The following is a 16,847-nucleotide window of genomic DNA, read 5'->3' as shown; positions in this document are numbered from 1 at the left end:
ATCTTCTTGCAACATATATCCTTAATTTCCAACTCGCTTGGGCAAGGGGCCGGAGCAACTTCCTGGATGGTGGTGTTCTTGTAGTATAAGAAGGGAGTCGGTCGAAGGCGAAGACACGGAAGATATTGCAAGATCATCACCAGCATCCAATACTCTAATCTCTCAAATACACATTCACTCTTTCTGCAAATATGAAGTTGTCACTCCTTGCCGTCATCGTGGCCTCCGCGTCTGCCGCTCAAGGCGCCATCACCTGGACGCTTGAGAAGGCTGCCAACCCCACGGCCGACCAAAGCGACGCATACACCAAGATCGAAGCCGCCATGAAGCTGGCTGTCGCAAGACACGCAAAGCAGGGAAAGGCCAGCAAGACCATCCGTGTCTACTACACGCCCGGCGTTCCTACTGCCGAGGCCAACTACAACGGTGATCTCCGTTTCGGATCGAACCGATCGTACATGAACGAGCGTACGGCGCTCCACGAGATCTCTCACACACTCGGCGTTGGTCAGACTGCCGCTTTTGACTCCAAATGCTCGTCCGGCGACTGGGCTACGGCATTGCCCCTGCTTCGCTCCTGGGATGGCTCCAGTGCCAAGATCAGCTGTGGCGGCTCGCATTTCTGGCCGTATGGGCTCAACTACGACACCGAATGGAGCGAGACAAACGCGGACCGTCACGTAAAGATCATCAACGCCATGATTGCTGATGGCATGTAAGGAGAGAGGGGTTCTACATTTTCCAACTTCGTGTACAAATTTCATAAGCCAGGATTGAACCCTATAGTTCATTCGACTGTACATATATGGCAAGACCTCGAGAAGCGAATTGTACTGGTCTTTTGTTAAATACAACATTAACCTCAAGAAGATTTCTGTGTGAGAGTTAATGTTGGTGAAATGACATGCCGCCATTTATCCCTGAAGCCTGTCATGTGTGGCTACCGTAACTTAATTACAAAGGCCCAGCTCGCTTCAGCCACGGGAAATCAAATCTAAGCGCTCCATCTCAGTGTATTGATATATTGACTAATGCAATGTCCTGGGGCTACCAACAATGAACTCAGCAAGATGAAATTTCGTGAATTAGGAAGAGAAGGCTCTCGTGTATAGAGCAAATTCCTTGCCGGATCACTGCCATGCGTTGCGCTTTCTGCTGCTATCACTCTGTGTGTATTCTTCAGGGATAGAGAGAGCCAATGGGGGATGCCACAAAACGTAGGCAAGAGATGAATAGAAAGGGAAAGGGGTGACAATGCCAAAATCAATTGCGCGCACGACGGAATTGTTTTCCTTTGGACGCGCTACCTCCAACGCCAGCCTAGGTTTCTCAAGTATCTATGTTCTAGTCCAGTGCTCAAAGTTGCCTTAATGGCAAAAAGTCTTCCAGCTCACGACTGGCCCATCTCCTTATTGGTGCATATTGAGGACTCTGGCTGTTGAACTGATGTCATTCAATTCGACTTCCTGCTCACAGCCCATCGGGTTCGAGTCAACAACTCCGGCATGACGGTTGACGTTATCATGCTGATGATGCCCAACATGGAAGCCACCATTGACACCGTCTCCAAAGCCACCGTTCCAAGGATCCCAAGCCAGTTCATTGAGTGACGAAGTACCCAGAGGTAAATTCGCCGGTGCAGGTTCGCCAATGTGGACGACGGAAGGACCAGCTTGCTGGCCATTAGAGCCATTGAGATAACTGTCCAAGTTGACTGGGATTTGGATGCTGAAAGTCGTGTAGCCATTTTCATTCCGCATCGGCTGCATGGTATCGGTGCTGGATACCGGATTGAAGCGATGGCTTACGCTCTGAGGCACCTGAAGAAGGTAGTACGCCATGGGAGCGAGACCTTCAATGTGAATTCGTATCTCGTTTGGAGGTGCATCGTTCTTCCAGACTTCTATTGCTTGCATATATCGCTGCATATCGTTGCCTTCATTGAGCTGGTGAATATAGGTAGGCCAATCTTGATCGGCTTGCTCTATATGAATCTGCTGAATCGGGTATTGCGCCTGGTCAAAGAGCTGCTGCTGGACCTGAGCATCGGCTTGAGCATTGGTCTGAACGTCCATCTGGACATCATCTTGAGCTCGGTTGAATTGCTGGTCCTGTTGAAGCAGCATTTCTAGGCCTTTCTGCTCAAGATGAGAGTTCTCATGCCGAGCTTCACTACCGTGGAGAGAATGGCCGGATCGAGAAAGGATTTGGTGAGGGTCCTGGCGAAAAGGATTCTTAGAGGACTCTCCATCCTATTGAATGTCAGTGATTGCAGAGGAAAATTTGGATCAAAACTTACCTTTTCGAGGGCTTCATCTCTGCTCAAGTCACGCTCATCCTCTTGGTACTCCATAACGGCATCCTCAGTCTCACCATCCGATTCTCCTTCATCTGCTGCATTGGCTATCAACTGCTAGTTTTCACCTTGCTGGCAGGGCTGGAGGAATGGCTCGTGGAAACTGATGGTTCTGACGGCATCTTCGTTCTCTGGAGTCGGCTCGTTGATGTAGCCGCGAATGTGTGCATCCTTCTCCAAGCTCTTGGCCTGGCTAGGGAGAGGAGGCACACAGTATCCCATCATGAGCAGTCTCTTACGTTCTCGCGCCAGGAACTGCGTGAAGGCTGTCGACGTAACTCCGGTGAAGCACTGGGGATGACGTCGTCCCAGGGCATCTTGCCATGATCTCTGGCACAAATATACTGTACCCAAAGTAGAGTTACGAGCAAGGGCTCTTCTTCTGTGCCTGCAGTCAGTCACCAGGAATGAGTCTTCAAGGGGAATGATTTTACTTACTCCTCCACTGAATTAGGGCCCGATTCTTTGGGCGAACGGTGACCTTCACACCCTTCTTGGGGCCCTTATGTTCCTTGACAGAGGCATTCTTCCTCGCTGATTTGCTCTTCCGAACCTTGGCATCCTGCTTCACCTTTGGAACTTCAGGAAGCTTGCACTTTGAGTGCTTAGAGGGCGCCATTTTGGGGGCTGAAATTAGCATTGTTAGTAAGGATCGCATTCAGTGAAGCACACTGCATAGGAGCAGATTGTACGCCAGCTCTTAGGCAAAGAAAGAAACCAGAGGTGAATTCAGGTAGACAAAGAAGTGACAAGTAAGATGAAAAAGAGATGCAGCGAGGGAAGAAGGTGTTAAAGGGGATAGAGGCTTTGCGTGAGAGAAGGTGAGGGATAGAAGCAATGCAAAGGATAGAGACCGAAGGAGAGATGAAGAACTACTTACCACTGGGATCTGAATAGACCTATTGATTGATTACACTAGGCAAAGCAGGCGTATCGCAACGGCTCCGATCGTAGGGTATATACAAGGTGACGGTAGGCAGTTCTCGTGGTGATCTTGTCTGAGATGACCTTCAGAGAGGCGTGTGTTGTTTGGTGATGAATAATGTAAGAGAGACGCGGAAAGGTATGGAATGGGAAAGTCAGAATATGCGACTTTTGGATGGGTGTGGGTGAATGAAAGAAGAGTAAGTTGGGAGCAGGTCAGGGTCGCGATACTATTGATAGAGAAGGGCGGTTGGAGCCCGTGGGTGGGCAGGTCAAAATCGACCCCACTTGAGGCGGCTGTTCCGGTAAGGTATTAAGCTGTCTGCCTCGAGCAGGAAGTAGAAGACGCGTTGGGAGTGTTTGGGTTACGGGAGGTGAGGGAGGTGGACGCGTATGGGAGACGCGGTCACGGCCTGCTAGGCAACCTGGTAGTCAGGCAGTTGCTAAAGATGTGGGAATGCCCTCAGGCGCTGCCAGGTGACGGTATCACTTCTGATAGCTCTCATGCAGTGAAAAGAAGCATGTATATCTAGTGCCCCTAAGGAGTCCAAGCAGGACAGTTGTGATGTTTTTCGGTCATGCCCATGAAATGACAGACATCATCTTCTACCTAGGACTGGTAAGGCATGAAACCTATCCTGACAAACAAGTAGATAGAAGCTACCTTGATACTTTCAACTGCCCCGAGCGATCAAATCGACTTGCTGTGAAATTGCCACATATGGTTCATATCGGTGGCTTAACCAACAGGACAACAATTGCGGCAGAACACTGATTTCACGATGGAACAAAATGCTGAATGTGAAACGAATTATTAATCTCGCGGTACGTACGAGTCAAACTACCAGTGATCTACAAAACCAATTTCCTCCCATCATGCCTTCCATCTTTCCAAAGCTTGGTGATCGGATGTGTTGTGTACGTCTCAGAGGGGGGAGTGCTGGCCACAAAGTCGGACAGCTGAATGTTGAAGCCTCGTCATGAGCTTCATTACTTGGAACCCGCCTCCTTCTTCGATTGCTTTCTTCCAGTGATGACTCGCAAAAATCTTCTGAATCTGGACTTCGTGGGCTGCGTGTTCATGTGCAAGACCTGTCCATGTTCTTGTCCTGATACCTGGACTGTGGATGCGAACACTTGTGTGCTGCCGCCAAAGAGCTCTCCGCTAGACGCTTGGTATTGCTTTGCCCGTGTGGCTGTAGCGTATCCGGGCGGCTGATCGTACTTGGATTGATGCTGCAGTGTGGGGGAATGTTGATGAGGCATGAGAGATAGCTGCTCTTTGACTGCAGCTTGAACTGCCGCGGCAATCATTGCCGGCAGAGTGGAGGTGATCTGATGCAGATCGGTGGTGACGGTATTAAGGGCTGTGTTAAGCATGTTGGCAGAGCCGTTGAAGTTGTTGCTCTGAGAACTCAGCATCGCATTGAGAGTGGTGAGCTGAGAGTTCATTGAGCCGTTCATGGTTTTGTTGATATTGCTCATAACAGCATTGAGCGTGCTGATTTGCGCAGTCATTGCACCATCCAGAGACGATAAGCCATTCAGCTGGCTGTCGAAGCGATCAATGTTTCCCTCCATGCGAGTCGCATTCATGCGCAGAGGATTAGCGACGTCAAGAAGAGTGCGCTCCGCGATCTGCATGAACTCCTCGGCGATGGCGTCCAAGTCGTCTTGCGTGGGGTTGTTGATGCCCTTGCGCTGAAGTGCCGCCTGTGTAATCTCCAACATGCGCGCTTCCTTGTTGATTGAGTTCATCCAGTTCTGAACTCGGTGATCCACCTCTTGAAAGTTGGCTGGGGCTCCGTGAGCTTCATCGCGGGCCTTGATGCGACGGGCGATGTCGACCTTGATGACATTGTACTGCTGCGGCGGGGGGTGAATGGAAGGGTCGCCTCGTGCATTGCGAAGACGCTGAAGATGCTGATGATCCTCAATTGTGGTTTGAGGATCCTCGATAGAAGCGGTTGTGAGAGGGAATTCTCCAGTTCTTCGGGCTTGAATGAGCTCGTCGCGCATCACCTGGACTTGGCCCGGAGCGTATGGGGTGTTTCCCACTAAGATGTAGTTGGCGAAGCTGGGGGTCACTACAAACTGGGTTTGTGCAGCGCCGGAGGACTTCTCGCTATCTTCAATCTCGACGATTGGAAAAGACAGCTCTGTGTCGGCAGGCGAGTCGGGAGACGAGAACAGGCTGTTGGTGTTGCTCGAAGTGTCGGATCGGGGCGACGAGGCGCCAGAAGAGAGCTCCCAATGATTGCCCATATCGGCACCAGGTGAGACCGGAGAGGCAGACATTGCGTCGCGATGAATTGATGTCGTAATTGCAATCGCGCGATGAAGGAAGAAGAGTTTGATGACTTCGTCTGCTTGGGTGGTCAGTTGCTTGCCCAAACCCGTTGACCTCAGATGGGAAGAAAAAAAAGAGGCGAGGGAGGCCGCGGCCGACAAAGTACTCACCGGTTGGTCCAGAAGCTGGAGATGTAGAAGGAAAGAAATACTTCTTCTTCAATGGCAGCGAGATGCTTTGCTTGTCGTTTGATGGATTGAACGAAAAAGAATTTCGGTCAATCGCTCGTCTGGTAGAGGGGACGGTTATCGCGATGAAGAAGGGAAAGAAAAAACAACTTCGGTGCGAAGGTTGTGGGAGGGAAGAGAAATCAGATTTGCGTGTATGGCCCACCCAAAGGAAGGCCGGAAAATTTTGGGGGGCAGCTGTTTGTGTGCTCTCGGCTGAGCTGGCCGAAAAAAGTTTGCTGCTTGGTGAGGTGAGGGAAGGAGGTGAGATGGGAGGAAGATGGGAGGAAGGTGCGATGAGAAGGTGAAGTGTGGATGGAGCTCTCTGGTTGGCTGTAGGGTCTCCGGACTGAGAGGTCAGGCAGAACGTCCACGGGTACGAGCGAGCATGAGATGCTCCGGTTGGCCTTAGGTTTCTCAGATAGGGCGTAAGGTGTTTCCTGGAAATGGAACTGGGAAGGAATGAGGAAGGTGCGGAGGGAAATGCACCTGCCTCATGTATGCCTACCTATATGTGCTGCCTTTGTGACTACCCGAAGATGCTGGAAGCCAACATGCTCGAATCCCTTGGTGGCTTATCACGCTACTACGAATATCTTGCATCCAGAAGATTCAATTGGCAATGCGAGGGTTCCCTGTGCTCTCAAATGTAGGGATGCAGACCATGTGAAGCGAAGCTGGCTGGCATCAGTGGAAGAGAGCAGATGCCCCGGAAGTGAACAAAATCATCGGGACGTAGATGAGCAGAAGTCACGAGCCTGGGATGATAGATGCTTCTTGACCTTGTCAAAGTATATTTACCATGTTGCTCACATGCAAGATTCCCGTCGCGCCCGCAGAAGCAGCTCAGTCTGAAGGCCAGAAGACCTGGGACGGCAAACAAGGCATGCGACGAAGGAAATTGGGAAGCATCATGTTCCTCATGACAGACTCAAAACATTACCCATTGAATTGATTTGAAGCATAACACAATACAAACATTCGGTGTGATGAATCAGGAAGTCACAAAAGTCACAAGGAGGCTGTTTATCTACACATGAACTCAAGGTGTCGTTGAAATTGAGCCTCAAATGCTCCGGAAGAAGTGGGATGACCCCTGCCGACCGTTGCCGAGACAGTCCCACTTGCCCAATCAAGCAGCGCCATGGCGGAACCTTCAACGGCGCGGACCATTCTCGGGTCTCACAAAGCCTGTGTGTTGATCATTGCGTTGCGAAAGAAGTGAAAAGTCATTCGTTCTATTTCTTGAAGTCTCTAATTGACCCTAATCATTCCCACTCCCATGTACGAGCCATCCCTGCCAGCATTCTGTTGAGCCATGACGGCAACATCGTCCACGTAGAGGGCCAATCTCCGGTCCTATTTAGAATTTGTTAGCAAAGTCTTGGAAGAACTGTGTAAGAACTACTCACATATCCCGACTAACTGTGCTGCTTCTAGCTCCCCATGTATCGCGCACGTGTCTGGCCATGCGTAGACTGGCATCTCTGGTAGGAATCCCCAGCCATGATAGCAAGCTGGCACGTCGCTAAATCTCGGCATGCTCGTCGGCCTTGGCATGATCTGCATTGAACCCTCGGTGTTAGTATCGCTCGAAACTGACGTGGAAGGAGGACTTCGAGATCCGCCGCAATCGTGAATCGGGCAATCGCTCGTCTTCTCCACAACGTAGAGAAGTTGCAGGTCGTCGTCATCGTCATCGCGGCATCGGGGGATATCGTTGTACGAACCGTTGGTCGAGTCAGTGCCAGAGGCCTCGGGATCGTCCTTGACCTTGAACTGAGGCACATCCTCCGCATCGTCCTCGTCATTGTAGGACGAGACAGCCGGGTGGTTGGCCAGCTTGACGCGCTTCGTCTCCTTGGTGGGAGTCTCGGTGGGAGCGCGCTTGCCCTTGGACTTGGGCGTGGCCTTGCCCGGGGTCTTGGGGCTGGCGCTGCTGCCACCAGGAGAGGCAGCACTGCCGATGGGGCCATTCTTGGACAAGTCGCTAGTTTTCATGCCATGAGGCTTGAGGATGCGCTCGAACCGCTTGGCACTGGAAGGCATGTCAAGTTAGCTTGTTCCTGTCGAAAACTTGACTAGGAGTGTGGGAAGAAGATTGACTTACGCAGCGGCTTTGGAAGCGATGTTGCAATCAGTAGCAACAGCTTGAAAGTCAATCTGTTCTTGTTAGATACTTTTTGTCTCGGAATACAACCAAGCAATATGGGACGTACCTTTCCACCGGAAGAATGCTTGATGCAGTGAACAAGGAAGGTAACCTGGCCCTCAGCATCGGTTCCGACAGAAGCCATCTTGAGTAGAGTAGAAGTTGTTGGGTATGAGTAATGTTAGAAGAAGTTAAGTCTGAGTAGTGTTATATGAAGACGAAGGCTGAAAGCAAGGCCCAAAAGCTGGAAGGTTTAGGGGTTGTGGTAAAGAAGAGTTGGGTTGGTGAGAAGTTCTGGTGAGAGGCTAGCTCAAATAGTCTAGCTTGGTCTCTGATGGACTGGGGTTGGCAAGAGCCCAGGAGATGAGGCGGGTACAATTGGTTCAAGATGTGGACAGGTCAGGCAGGTGCTTGAAGGCTCTTATCAACATAGCGGGAGCAGTCCGGACAGGTAGTGGGCAGTTTGGACGACAGGCGATGGCAGTTCGGACAAAAGGCGAGAACAGTCTGGACGAAAGGCAGGATGCTGGACGACAGCACAATGATCAGGTGATAAGGCGAGAGCTACCCAGACAAGAGGCAGAGACAACCACAGCAGAATGTGACAGGCCAGGCAGCTGGCTGAAGGAACTTCACTGTTGATAACGGGAGCAGTTTGGCTTCACATTTGACTCCTAGACTAAATGGCGAGAGCTATACACTTGAGACAAGAGGCAGTCACAAGTGATTCAAATCATGAATGAGGCAGACTGGTCAAGTGGTTGATGGGTCTAAGCAAGAATGGAGGGGGCACCTAAGTCGAAAAGAAGACTAGACAGAATGGTAATGACGAGACGAAAAAGCGAGTGCTACCTACCCATCTAGACAAGAAGTAGGACTAAGCGGTTCGAAAGGTGACGAGAAACAAGGCAGTTGGTCAAAGAAATTCAAACAAATGGCGAGAGAAACTTGGACGAAAAGAAGACCAGTCGACAACACAATGATCAGACGTTATTCAGATAATAAGGTGAGAGCTACAGAAAGAACAGGAAAGGACAATCTAGATCTTAGGATAATCCCAAGAGATGGCCATTTGGATCATGTCCTGCTTGATGGACTATTCCTAAACCTCAAGACAGTGTCTAGACCTAGAAAAATTAGGCCTGGCTTTAGAAAACTAAGAACATGGAGGGTAAGTAGGGTGGCTTCACGATGACATTATGTTTGCAATACAGACACAACTTATGAAATGAGTTAGAGTTGAGTTGCTCAAGCTAGAAAAACTGCTATCACCCAACCCTAATCTGAAGATTTTCCACTCCAAGACCATATGCAGAGAATTCGCCGTCTTCGTACCCCTTTTCTGCTGAGCCCTGACTGAAAGACAGAGATCAGTCATCGCGGAGTCGCTCAGTCAGAGTCGCTGTCGGGGTTGTTGAGCTCCGCCTTGGCAGCAGCTTCGCCATCGGTGTCGGACTCGAGCTTGCCCGAGATGTCCTCGTCGACGTCGGAGCCAGAGGACTCGTTCTTCTTGGTAGTCTGTTGGATTGTCAGCATCCGTGATAGATTAAGTATTCCGAGAAATGAAAGAAAAGAAAGTTCTGAGGAACGAATTGCAAAAATATAGTAAGTCACTCACCTTCTTCTTGCGCTGAGCAGTGCCCTTCTTCTTGACGGGCGTCTTCTTCACTCCGACAGGCTTCTTGGCAGGGCTGACACCGCTGGAGCCGTCAGTGGCGGACCAGCCATGCTTCTTCGAAATTATACGAAGGCGGTCTCTGGCACTCTTGCCATTGGCCAAGCCCATGATGCCCGCGACGTTGTCGTAGTCGATGTCAGGGCGCGTGTTCATGCTGTCGAAGACAGCCTTGACGAACTTGGTCTCGGTGTCCGTGAGGATAGGGGTAGCGGACTCGCCCTCGGTAGCAGTGGACTTCTTGGGGGCCATGATGCTAGCTCAAGTCAGTAAAATATCTTGGGTGAAGGTTTCTCAAGTGTGAGATATTTGAAAGTCAAGTAACTTACGATGGCTTCTGATGATATAAAGATATCGATGTGGATAGTAATGCTCGGTTTTGCGAGTTGCCTATGTGTCTTCTGAGTGACCTGAGAAAAAATGTGTAAATAAGAAAGAAAGAAATTTTCGGCTTCAGCTTCAGTAGAAGGGGTTTTGAGTCCCCCATAGGCACCTGTCCATCAGTCGAGAAGGTGCCCTCACTTGGAATACCCGCCTTGTGAGGCTGGTACTCCCACGCCGGGTGGGAGAAGATCAGTCAACGTTCCGTCGGGTTAGGCTACCAAGGGAGGCTGGTGATAATGAGAACCCACGGAAGTGTGGAAAAATAGAGAACAATGAGGATGAGGAGAGACAGGAAGAGCAAAGAAAACTGACAGTTCTGAAGAGAAAAAGACAAACAACTGAAGAATCTCACTATAAGTTGCTCCAAGACTGTTTTGATGAACCTCGATTTTCCTTATTGATGTGTCGAGGCTTGAGTAGGCCGGGGCATGCTCAAGTGTGGCGGGCAGTAGCTTCTATGTATCGCAGAATTTCTCATCCTACGTATAATGCAAGGCATGAAGCATAAACCCACACATTAACAGATGTTACTTGAGTGACGTATGGGCATGAAGTTTCCGGAAGTCACGATGAAGAAGGTGGCGGGATTCCTGTTAGCTCGAGATCGTATTGAGTTCTTAGCTAGGCTAGCCCCAGACTATCCTGACGCGGTAGACATATCGTATAGGCCACGCCTAAGAGCCATCTCTCCAAAGATCTCCGTTCTTGAACATCCACTCATTCTCGGCAAATTTGGTAGTCGAGAAGTCTTCTTAGATGTCAAATTCCTCCTCCTTGGTTTTGATGATAGCCTTGTCATCACCGGCCTCGTCCTCTTCCTCCTCGTGCTTGACAATCTTCTTGCCCTTGGTGCCCTTGGCGCCGACTCGTCCAGTGGGTTTTTTAACCTTGGAGCTAGAAGCCGGCGTGCTGGTAGAAGCCTGCGCGGCCTTCTTCTTGGGAGTGGCCTGGTCAGCCGGGGTGAACTTGCGCTTGATCTGGCCCCATCGAGTCTAAAAGTCAAAGTGTTAGCACAGAATGACTACATAGGCAAGGGGAACGCGAACGTACACGAGCGACACCCCCGCTCTTGAAGCCAGCGGCATCCGCGAAGCTGTCCCAGTCAATCACTGGCTTCTCAGTCATATGCATAAACACATGACACATGAAGTTGACATCGGAGGCGGACATCTCGGGAAGGTTTTGGTCTGCCATGATGTTCTTCTGAAAAATTTTGGTCAGCTTGATAAGTTCACTTTGGAAGTAACGATCGGTTAGAACATACTGTGTCAAGTGCCTAGTGTGGTGAAGGTTTTTGGTGTGGCGCCGAGGTATTGAGACTAAAATTTATCAGAATCTTGAGAAATAAAACATGATTTGTTAGAGAAAGACTTACTATTATCTTTGTGACTGATTGAATGTTGCAGAAGCGAGTGTTTTGTGGATAAGAGCGCGTGGTTGTGGAGGATGAAGAAGTTTTGAGGCTCACTTGCGTGTGGATGGATTTAGGTGAGGAGTGCAAGTGAATTGAAATAGAAAGAGGGAAAAGCTTTTCGTGCTGCAGTCAAGAAAAATAAGGAACCAGGAAGAGGGAAGGAGAGACGGGTTGACCAGGCAGTGAGGTGGTCGACGGTGGTCCCGGTCTTTCATATTTAGCAGCAACCAGGCACGTAGACGATGAACCTGAATATTATGATAGACATGGCAACTTTTCACAAGAAAGAAGCCATACTTTTTGAAATTTAAGGCTTCTATGGCTTATCTTAAGTAAAATTCTGGGCTAAAATACTACAAGTAAAGGAGATAGATGGGATATCAGGTATCAAAGGCTTGGTCAACTTTACAGTACCGCATTAGTTCCAAGCCAGAGATATGTTGCCGCAAGCTTCGATCGGGCTTTAAGAAGGACTCATATGTTAATTTGGCCTCGATTTTGATGAAGTCTCTGGATACATGATAGGCGACCGACCACAGGCTTCAAGTGAGTATGAGGCTCAAGTAATGGTATCGGTCGCCTATCAGGGGCCGTTTCACGTCGCGGACTCGACATCTGAAGTTCCGACTTTGTTCATAGACCCAGGCTTTATTTGCGTCTCTGAATATTATACCTCCCCGATCGCATGCATTTGAGATTAATCTAGGGGCATATGATGGTATGATGAGATGGCGTTCGATTACCATAGCTAGCGGTTGTCGTGGCTCTTCTAGGCACAGCCACGGAAACCACAAAGACCGTCATGCTGACTTATTACGAATAAACACATGAGATTCTCACTCTTTCCAAATGTTCAGAGGGCTGAGATTGTATGTTTGACCGGAATTCGGCGCATGTTACCCCTGGTATTATGTTTCCACACAGTCACCATCTCGTTGGTACAAGAACTGCTTCGTGCATTTCGACCAGCAGATAATAGCAACCACCTTACTGCCCAAGCAATGGACACATGACATGTAAAAAACCCATGTCTGAAGCAAACTGCATGGGGCATGGTGTATGCAGGTATGGAGATGCTGGCTGTAGCTCAGATGGGGTTCTTCACACCCGACGAATATAACAGAGTCCTTAGCGAGCCGTTGGTTCACAACTTAACCCGCCGAATCGGGAATACTGCTCGTTGCATTCTCCAATCAGCGGTGAACAGATGGAAGAATGTTTTGAGGTGCCAGGGGGAGGGGCCTGGGGGAGGTGCCAGGGTGAAGGAGTCTTTTCCGATACGGTCGCAGTGCAATCTGATGCGGCATAAGACGACCCCGTCCACTAGGTTCGATGTCTTTTGCCATTTTGCGATATTCGAGTCCGAAAACCTGCAACTCCCTCCAAATCACCTCAATACAGAATTTTTAAATCATGCCAAAAGAAGAGGTCTACAATCTTCGTCCTCACGGTTGGGAGAACGACCCAGAAGTGGAGAGATTCCGAGTCTCGACCCTAGATTACTTGACGTGCCAAACATACAACCACTACGCCGTATTCTTCCGCCTAGATGATGCCGCCAAAACAAAAGTGATCGAAGCTCTGAAAGCAGGTCTCGAGAGGACGCTTGCTCAGGTCCGCCAGTTGAACGGAAGAATCGAGAAAGACCTTGGAGCGACTACTCCTTCACCAAAAGAAAGGACTCAACCGTTCGCTTTGTCGTTCAATGGCTTGACGCCCCAGAGGATGCCGACAAGTATTCGTCCTTCGATGACGTCGAAAAAGCCAACTTCAGCGCCGTATCCCTTGGTGACCTCAGGCTCTGGGCTGTGTCGCCGATGACCTACGGCGAGAGGCCCGAGGCGACTCCGGAGCAGAGTCCTGTCACGGCAGGCTTCAAGGCGAACTTCGTCCGGGGCGGGCTCGTCTCCAGCACTCACCATCACCACTACTCCCAAGATATCATAGCTTGGGCTGGCTTCGTTCATCAGCTGGCCGAGAACTGTTCCGCGTTCACCAATGGCACTCCCTACCCTTCGTGGGACCCGGCCTGCAATGATGTCTCCCGCTTTCTCAAGCCCGAGCCATCAGAGGAAGAGAAGGTTGATGGGCCACCGCCACCTGATAGACACCCAGATCACAAAGTCGGTATCTGCCTTCTCTTCCATCTACCAAAGATCAAAGCTGCTCAGCTGAAAGAGCTTGCAAAGCCCGAGGACGGTACATGGATCTCGACTTACGACGCCTTTTCCGCCTTCATGTGGCGCCATATGACACGCCTTCGAGCCCCGGTATTCAAAACTCCTCCTGATTCAAAGCTCTTCTGGTGCGAGACCATTGATATGCGTCGCCGTCTGCACAGCCCAGAGGCATCCGCTCGCACTCAGCAAAATGTCATGTACGTGGCCATGTCGACTACCGCATCCGTGGAACAACCCACGGTATCGGATCTCATCTCAGACTGGCCGTTCTGGCGCATAGCACGCTACATACGCCAGCTGAAGGACAGCTTGACGCAAGAAAGTCTCGACGAAACGCTCAAGATGGTAGCGACGGTCCGCGTGAAGTCGAGTCTCAACTCGAGGATCGATTCGCATCCGCCCATGCCGACCATTGTGGTAGACCACCGTGACGCCAACATTCCTTCGGCAGACTTTGGCTTCGGAAAGCCGGCGACTTATCGGTACCTGATGGGTCGAATTTCTGAGGGCGGCATTCTTGTCTACCCGCCTCGGGATCCGAGGCCTGAGTCAGATAAGGGTCCGGAGATTGCCATCATGTATGAAAAGGAACTGGCTCACGAGCTCATCGAGGACCCTGAGTGGAACAAGTTCTTCGAATACAGGGGCGTTGATGCCGAGCATACCGAAGCGTAGACAGATACCTGGGAAATGCAATGTTCAGCTTCTTCTCATCTCCTATGTAGATTAAGTGAACCATCATTGTTTCTCCAAGCTATTGATCCAATATCATTTTGATTTCGATTTCGATAGTTGGCGTCATAACGAAACCTTTTACCAATCAACCCGCCCTGTTATCATGGTTCACGACCCCCAGTCTCATCTTAGCATTCTTAGCACGTTCAAATAATACTTGGACCATGCCGCGTAGCCTAGGATCTAAGTCATATGCCCAAACTGAGGTTAGTACAGCTAGTTCTGATTTGAAGCAAATTTTGAAGAAACCAATATCTCACTGCAGAGGTATTAAGAAACCCCAGCGACGCTTTCTTACAACAACCATAGCTCCCACGTGCGAAGATGGGTGCTGACACACGCACAATCTCAGCTTAGGAATCGGCGCCTCCACTCTGACATGGCAGCATCGGTTCCGATGGTCTCCACAACGGAGCGGGACGCATCTCACCAAGCAAAGCCACCGCCTTATCAAATACCGACATGGTACTTAGCTAAGCCGCCAACGTCTGCCCCGTCTTTCCATCGCCAAGTAGGCAGGACGTCATACTCTGCATCTTTGTTTCGGCGGGGCTGGGGAAATGAGATTCTGCAGCTCGACTATCTTACTCGATGCTTTGCTAACCCTGCCTGATGGCCTGCTATGTGTAGGGTCTCCATCAGTCACATCGGATTTGTCGAGCTTAGTCAAGCCCACGCATCGACTACTCTCCAGGCTCCCAGCAACGAGATCTCGGAAGAGAGACCAATTCCATGATGGAGGCACGGATTTACAGAGAAGAACGGCAATGCTCACCTTTCTCCGCAATCTCAATATGCGAGTGGGTCGCACCGAGCGGAGGTCCACCTCGAAGCAACCCAGGGCCGCTCGGTAAGCTTGAACCACCCAATGACAAACCTCACAGAGTACCAAAGAGGCTTGACGGGTTCGCTGTGACACTGGATGAACCAGGGGAGCTTACTAACGTCCAGCATTCTGGTTACCGAATGCTTGCCAAAAGACTTGCGCCTTTTTCCCATCGTCGACTTCAGCATGTTTCCTAATCAGGAAATTTCCCATCAAGGAGGGACGGGCAAGGCTTTGGCGATGCCCTGCATCTTGCATATGGACGATTCGGAGGTGTTCCCTGTGCTGATGGGATTCGGAGCTATTGGAAACCCCACATGTCGATAACGTGCTTGGCTTGGTCATTGACAGTCACGCATTGTCCACGATGCTGATTTGACGGAGTCTACTCCGAGATGAGGGACTTTGGCTACTAACGTTTCTCTCGCTTGAGGGCGTTTTTACTTCCACTGCGTATCGTCAGAATTCTGTATAAGAAGAGAGAAGGGCCTTGCCTGTAATCATCGCTTTTCTTCCATCCTCATCCAGCAGACTATTCAAGAACAGTCTCCTTCATCTCAAAGACTCTACCAGCTCTCCAAAGGACTAGCCTCCAAAACATACTCTTTCAAGATGAAGTTCTCCATGACTGTCGCCGTCTCGGCGCTCTTCTCCGCCGTTGCCAACGCTGATGGTAAGCTTTCCATCCAATGACTTCGTCTGAAGTCTCCCTGGATACAGCACAGCTTTACTAACACAAGCCAAAGCCGTCCCCTGGGAGAGGCTCAACAAGAACGACTCGATGCTGCTCGTCGTAGACATGCAGGAGGGTCTCTTCAACCTCGCCCGCGACTTCGACCCTACCCTCTACCGCAACTCGATGCTCGCTCACAGTTCCCTGGCCAAGGTCTTTGACCTCCCCGTCGTCCTAACCACCTCCGCCGAGACCGGTACGAGTCCCTGAACCCATCCTGTTGCTTTCAGATTCCTGACAAACAAACAAAAACAGGTCCCAATGGCCCCCTCCCCCAGGAGATCCTCGACATGCACCCCACGGCGCCCCTGATCAAGCGCAACGGCGAGGTCGACGCCTGGGACAACGCCGACTTCCGCGACGCCGTCCGCGCCGCCAACAAGTCGCAAATTATCCTCGCGGGCATCACCACGGACGTCTGCACCACCTTCCTCGCCTTGTCGCTCCGCGCCGAGGGCTACTCCGTCTGGGCCAACGTCGAGGCCTCGGGCACCACCACCGAGCTCATCCGCGACGTCTCCAACGACCGCATGGCCGCCGCCGGTGTCCAGGTCGTCTCCCTCTTTTCCATCTCCCTCGACCTCATGCGCGACTGGCGCAACACCCCCGGCGCCCTCGAGCTGTTTTCCTGGCTCGATACCTACTACCCCGCCTACGGATACATTGCCCGCGGCCACCGCGCTGCCGTCAACAACGGGTCCGTCTCCGCGGCACAGGAGACTTTGCCTCTGTAAAGCAGTAGCGGCACATAAGGTTAGGTGTTTCTCTGGGTTGAGAATGGGAGGATGGTATGATTCTCGAACATAATGACTGTGAAAAAGAGTGGGTGGTTCCAGGACACCCGGCATGGTTTCATGTATTTCATCTTCTTGTCTCTCGTTGATGAGCCTCCGTGGCTATTATAGAGATTAGCATCTCCCAGATGTTTTTGTTTCGCAACATTGAAAAACG

General features: G+C 50.7%; 8 protein-coding genes across 8 annotated transcripts; 3 read left to right on the top strand and 5 right to left on the bottom strand.

Moving 5' to 3' along the window:
* Positions 1-191: 191 nt before the first annotated feature.
* Positions 192-719, top strand: N0V96_001695 (uncharacterized protein; the record flags this gene model as incomplete). The annotated part of the gene is made up of 1 exon (XM_053192918.2): positions 192-719. The coding sequence occupies one exon, from the start codon at positions 192-194 to the stop codon at positions 717-719; it is 528 nt and encodes a 175-aa protein (XP_053049449.1).
* A 690-nt stretch (positions 720-1,409) lies between these two features.
* On the bottom strand, positions 1,410-2,975 carry N0V96_001694 (uncharacterized protein; the record flags this gene model as incomplete). The annotated part of the gene is made up of 5 exons (XM_065756298.1): positions 1,410-2,252; positions 2,300-2,394; positions 2,461-2,647; positions 2,722-2,738; positions 2,795-2,975. The coding sequence occupies 5 exons, from the start codon at positions 2,973-2,975 to the stop codon at positions 1,410-1,412; spliced, it is 1,323 nt and encodes a 440-aa protein (XP_065615538.1).
* A 1,295-nt stretch (positions 2,976-4,270) lies between these two features.
* Positions 4,271-5,578, bottom strand: N0V96_001693 (uncharacterized protein; the record flags this gene model as incomplete). The annotated part of the gene is made up of 1 exon (XM_053192916.2): positions 4,271-5,578. The coding sequence occupies one exon, from the start codon at positions 5,576-5,578 to the stop codon at positions 4,271-4,273; it is 1,308 nt and encodes a 435-aa protein (XP_053049447.2).
* Positions 5,579-7,051: 1,473 nt separating this feature from the next.
* N0V96_001692 (uncharacterized protein) lies at positions 7,052-8,094 on the bottom strand (the record flags this gene model as incomplete). Its single annotated transcript, XM_065756297.1, has 4 exons — positions 7,052-7,156; positions 7,322-7,835; positions 7,908-7,960; positions 8,017-8,094. 4 exons carry the CDS (start codon positions 8,092-8,094, stop codon positions 7,052-7,054), a joined length of 750 nt encoding a protein of 249 aa, XP_065615537.1.
* Positions 8,095-9,338: 1,244 nt separating this feature from the next.
* Positions 9,339-9,876, bottom strand: N0V96_001691 (uncharacterized protein; the record flags this gene model as incomplete). The annotated part of the gene is made up of 2 exons (XM_053192914.2): positions 9,339-9,467; positions 9,568-9,876. The coding sequence occupies 2 exons, from the start codon at positions 9,874-9,876 to the stop codon at positions 9,339-9,341; spliced, it is 438 nt and encodes a 145-aa protein (XP_053049445.2).
* An 884-nt stretch (positions 9,877-10,760) lies between these two features.
* N0V96_001690 (uncharacterized protein) lies at positions 10,761-11,202 on the bottom strand (the record flags this gene model as incomplete). Its single annotated transcript, XM_053192913.2, has 2 exons — positions 10,761-11,000; positions 11,059-11,202. 2 exons carry the CDS (start codon positions 11,200-11,202, stop codon positions 10,761-10,763), a joined length of 384 nt encoding a protein of 127 aa, XP_053049444.2.
* Positions 11,203-12,835: 1,633 nt separating this feature from the next.
* Positions 12,836-14,277, top strand: N0V96_001689 (uncharacterized protein; the record flags this gene model as incomplete). Its single annotated transcript, XM_053192912.2, has 2 exons — positions 12,836-13,036; positions 13,102-14,277. 2 exons carry the CDS (start codon positions 12,836-12,838, stop codon positions 14,275-14,277), a joined length of 1,377 nt encoding a protein of 458 aa, XP_053049443.2.
* Positions 14,278-15,775: 1,498 nt separating this feature from the next.
* Positions 15,776-16,630, top strand: N0V96_001688 (uncharacterized protein; the record flags this gene model as incomplete). Its single annotated transcript, XM_053192911.2, has 3 exons — positions 15,776-15,836; positions 15,910-16,092; positions 16,152-16,630. 3 exons carry the CDS (start codon positions 15,776-15,778, stop codon positions 16,628-16,630), a joined length of 723 nt encoding a protein of 240 aa, XP_053049442.2.
* Between the last annotated feature and the right edge of the window lie 217 nt (positions 16,631-16,847).

The sequence above is a fragment of the Colletotrichum fioriniae genome (assembly GCF_027942845.1).
Source record: "Colletotrichum fioriniae strain IMI 355084 chromosome Unknown scaffold_1, whole genome shotgun sequence".
NCBI lineage: Eukaryota > Fungi > Ascomycota > Sordariomycetes > Glomerellales > Glomerellaceae > Colletotrichum > Colletotrichum fioriniae.
The sequence above is the reverse complement of the archived record's forward strand: the minus strand, read 5'-3'. Positions and strand labels throughout refer to the sequence as shown.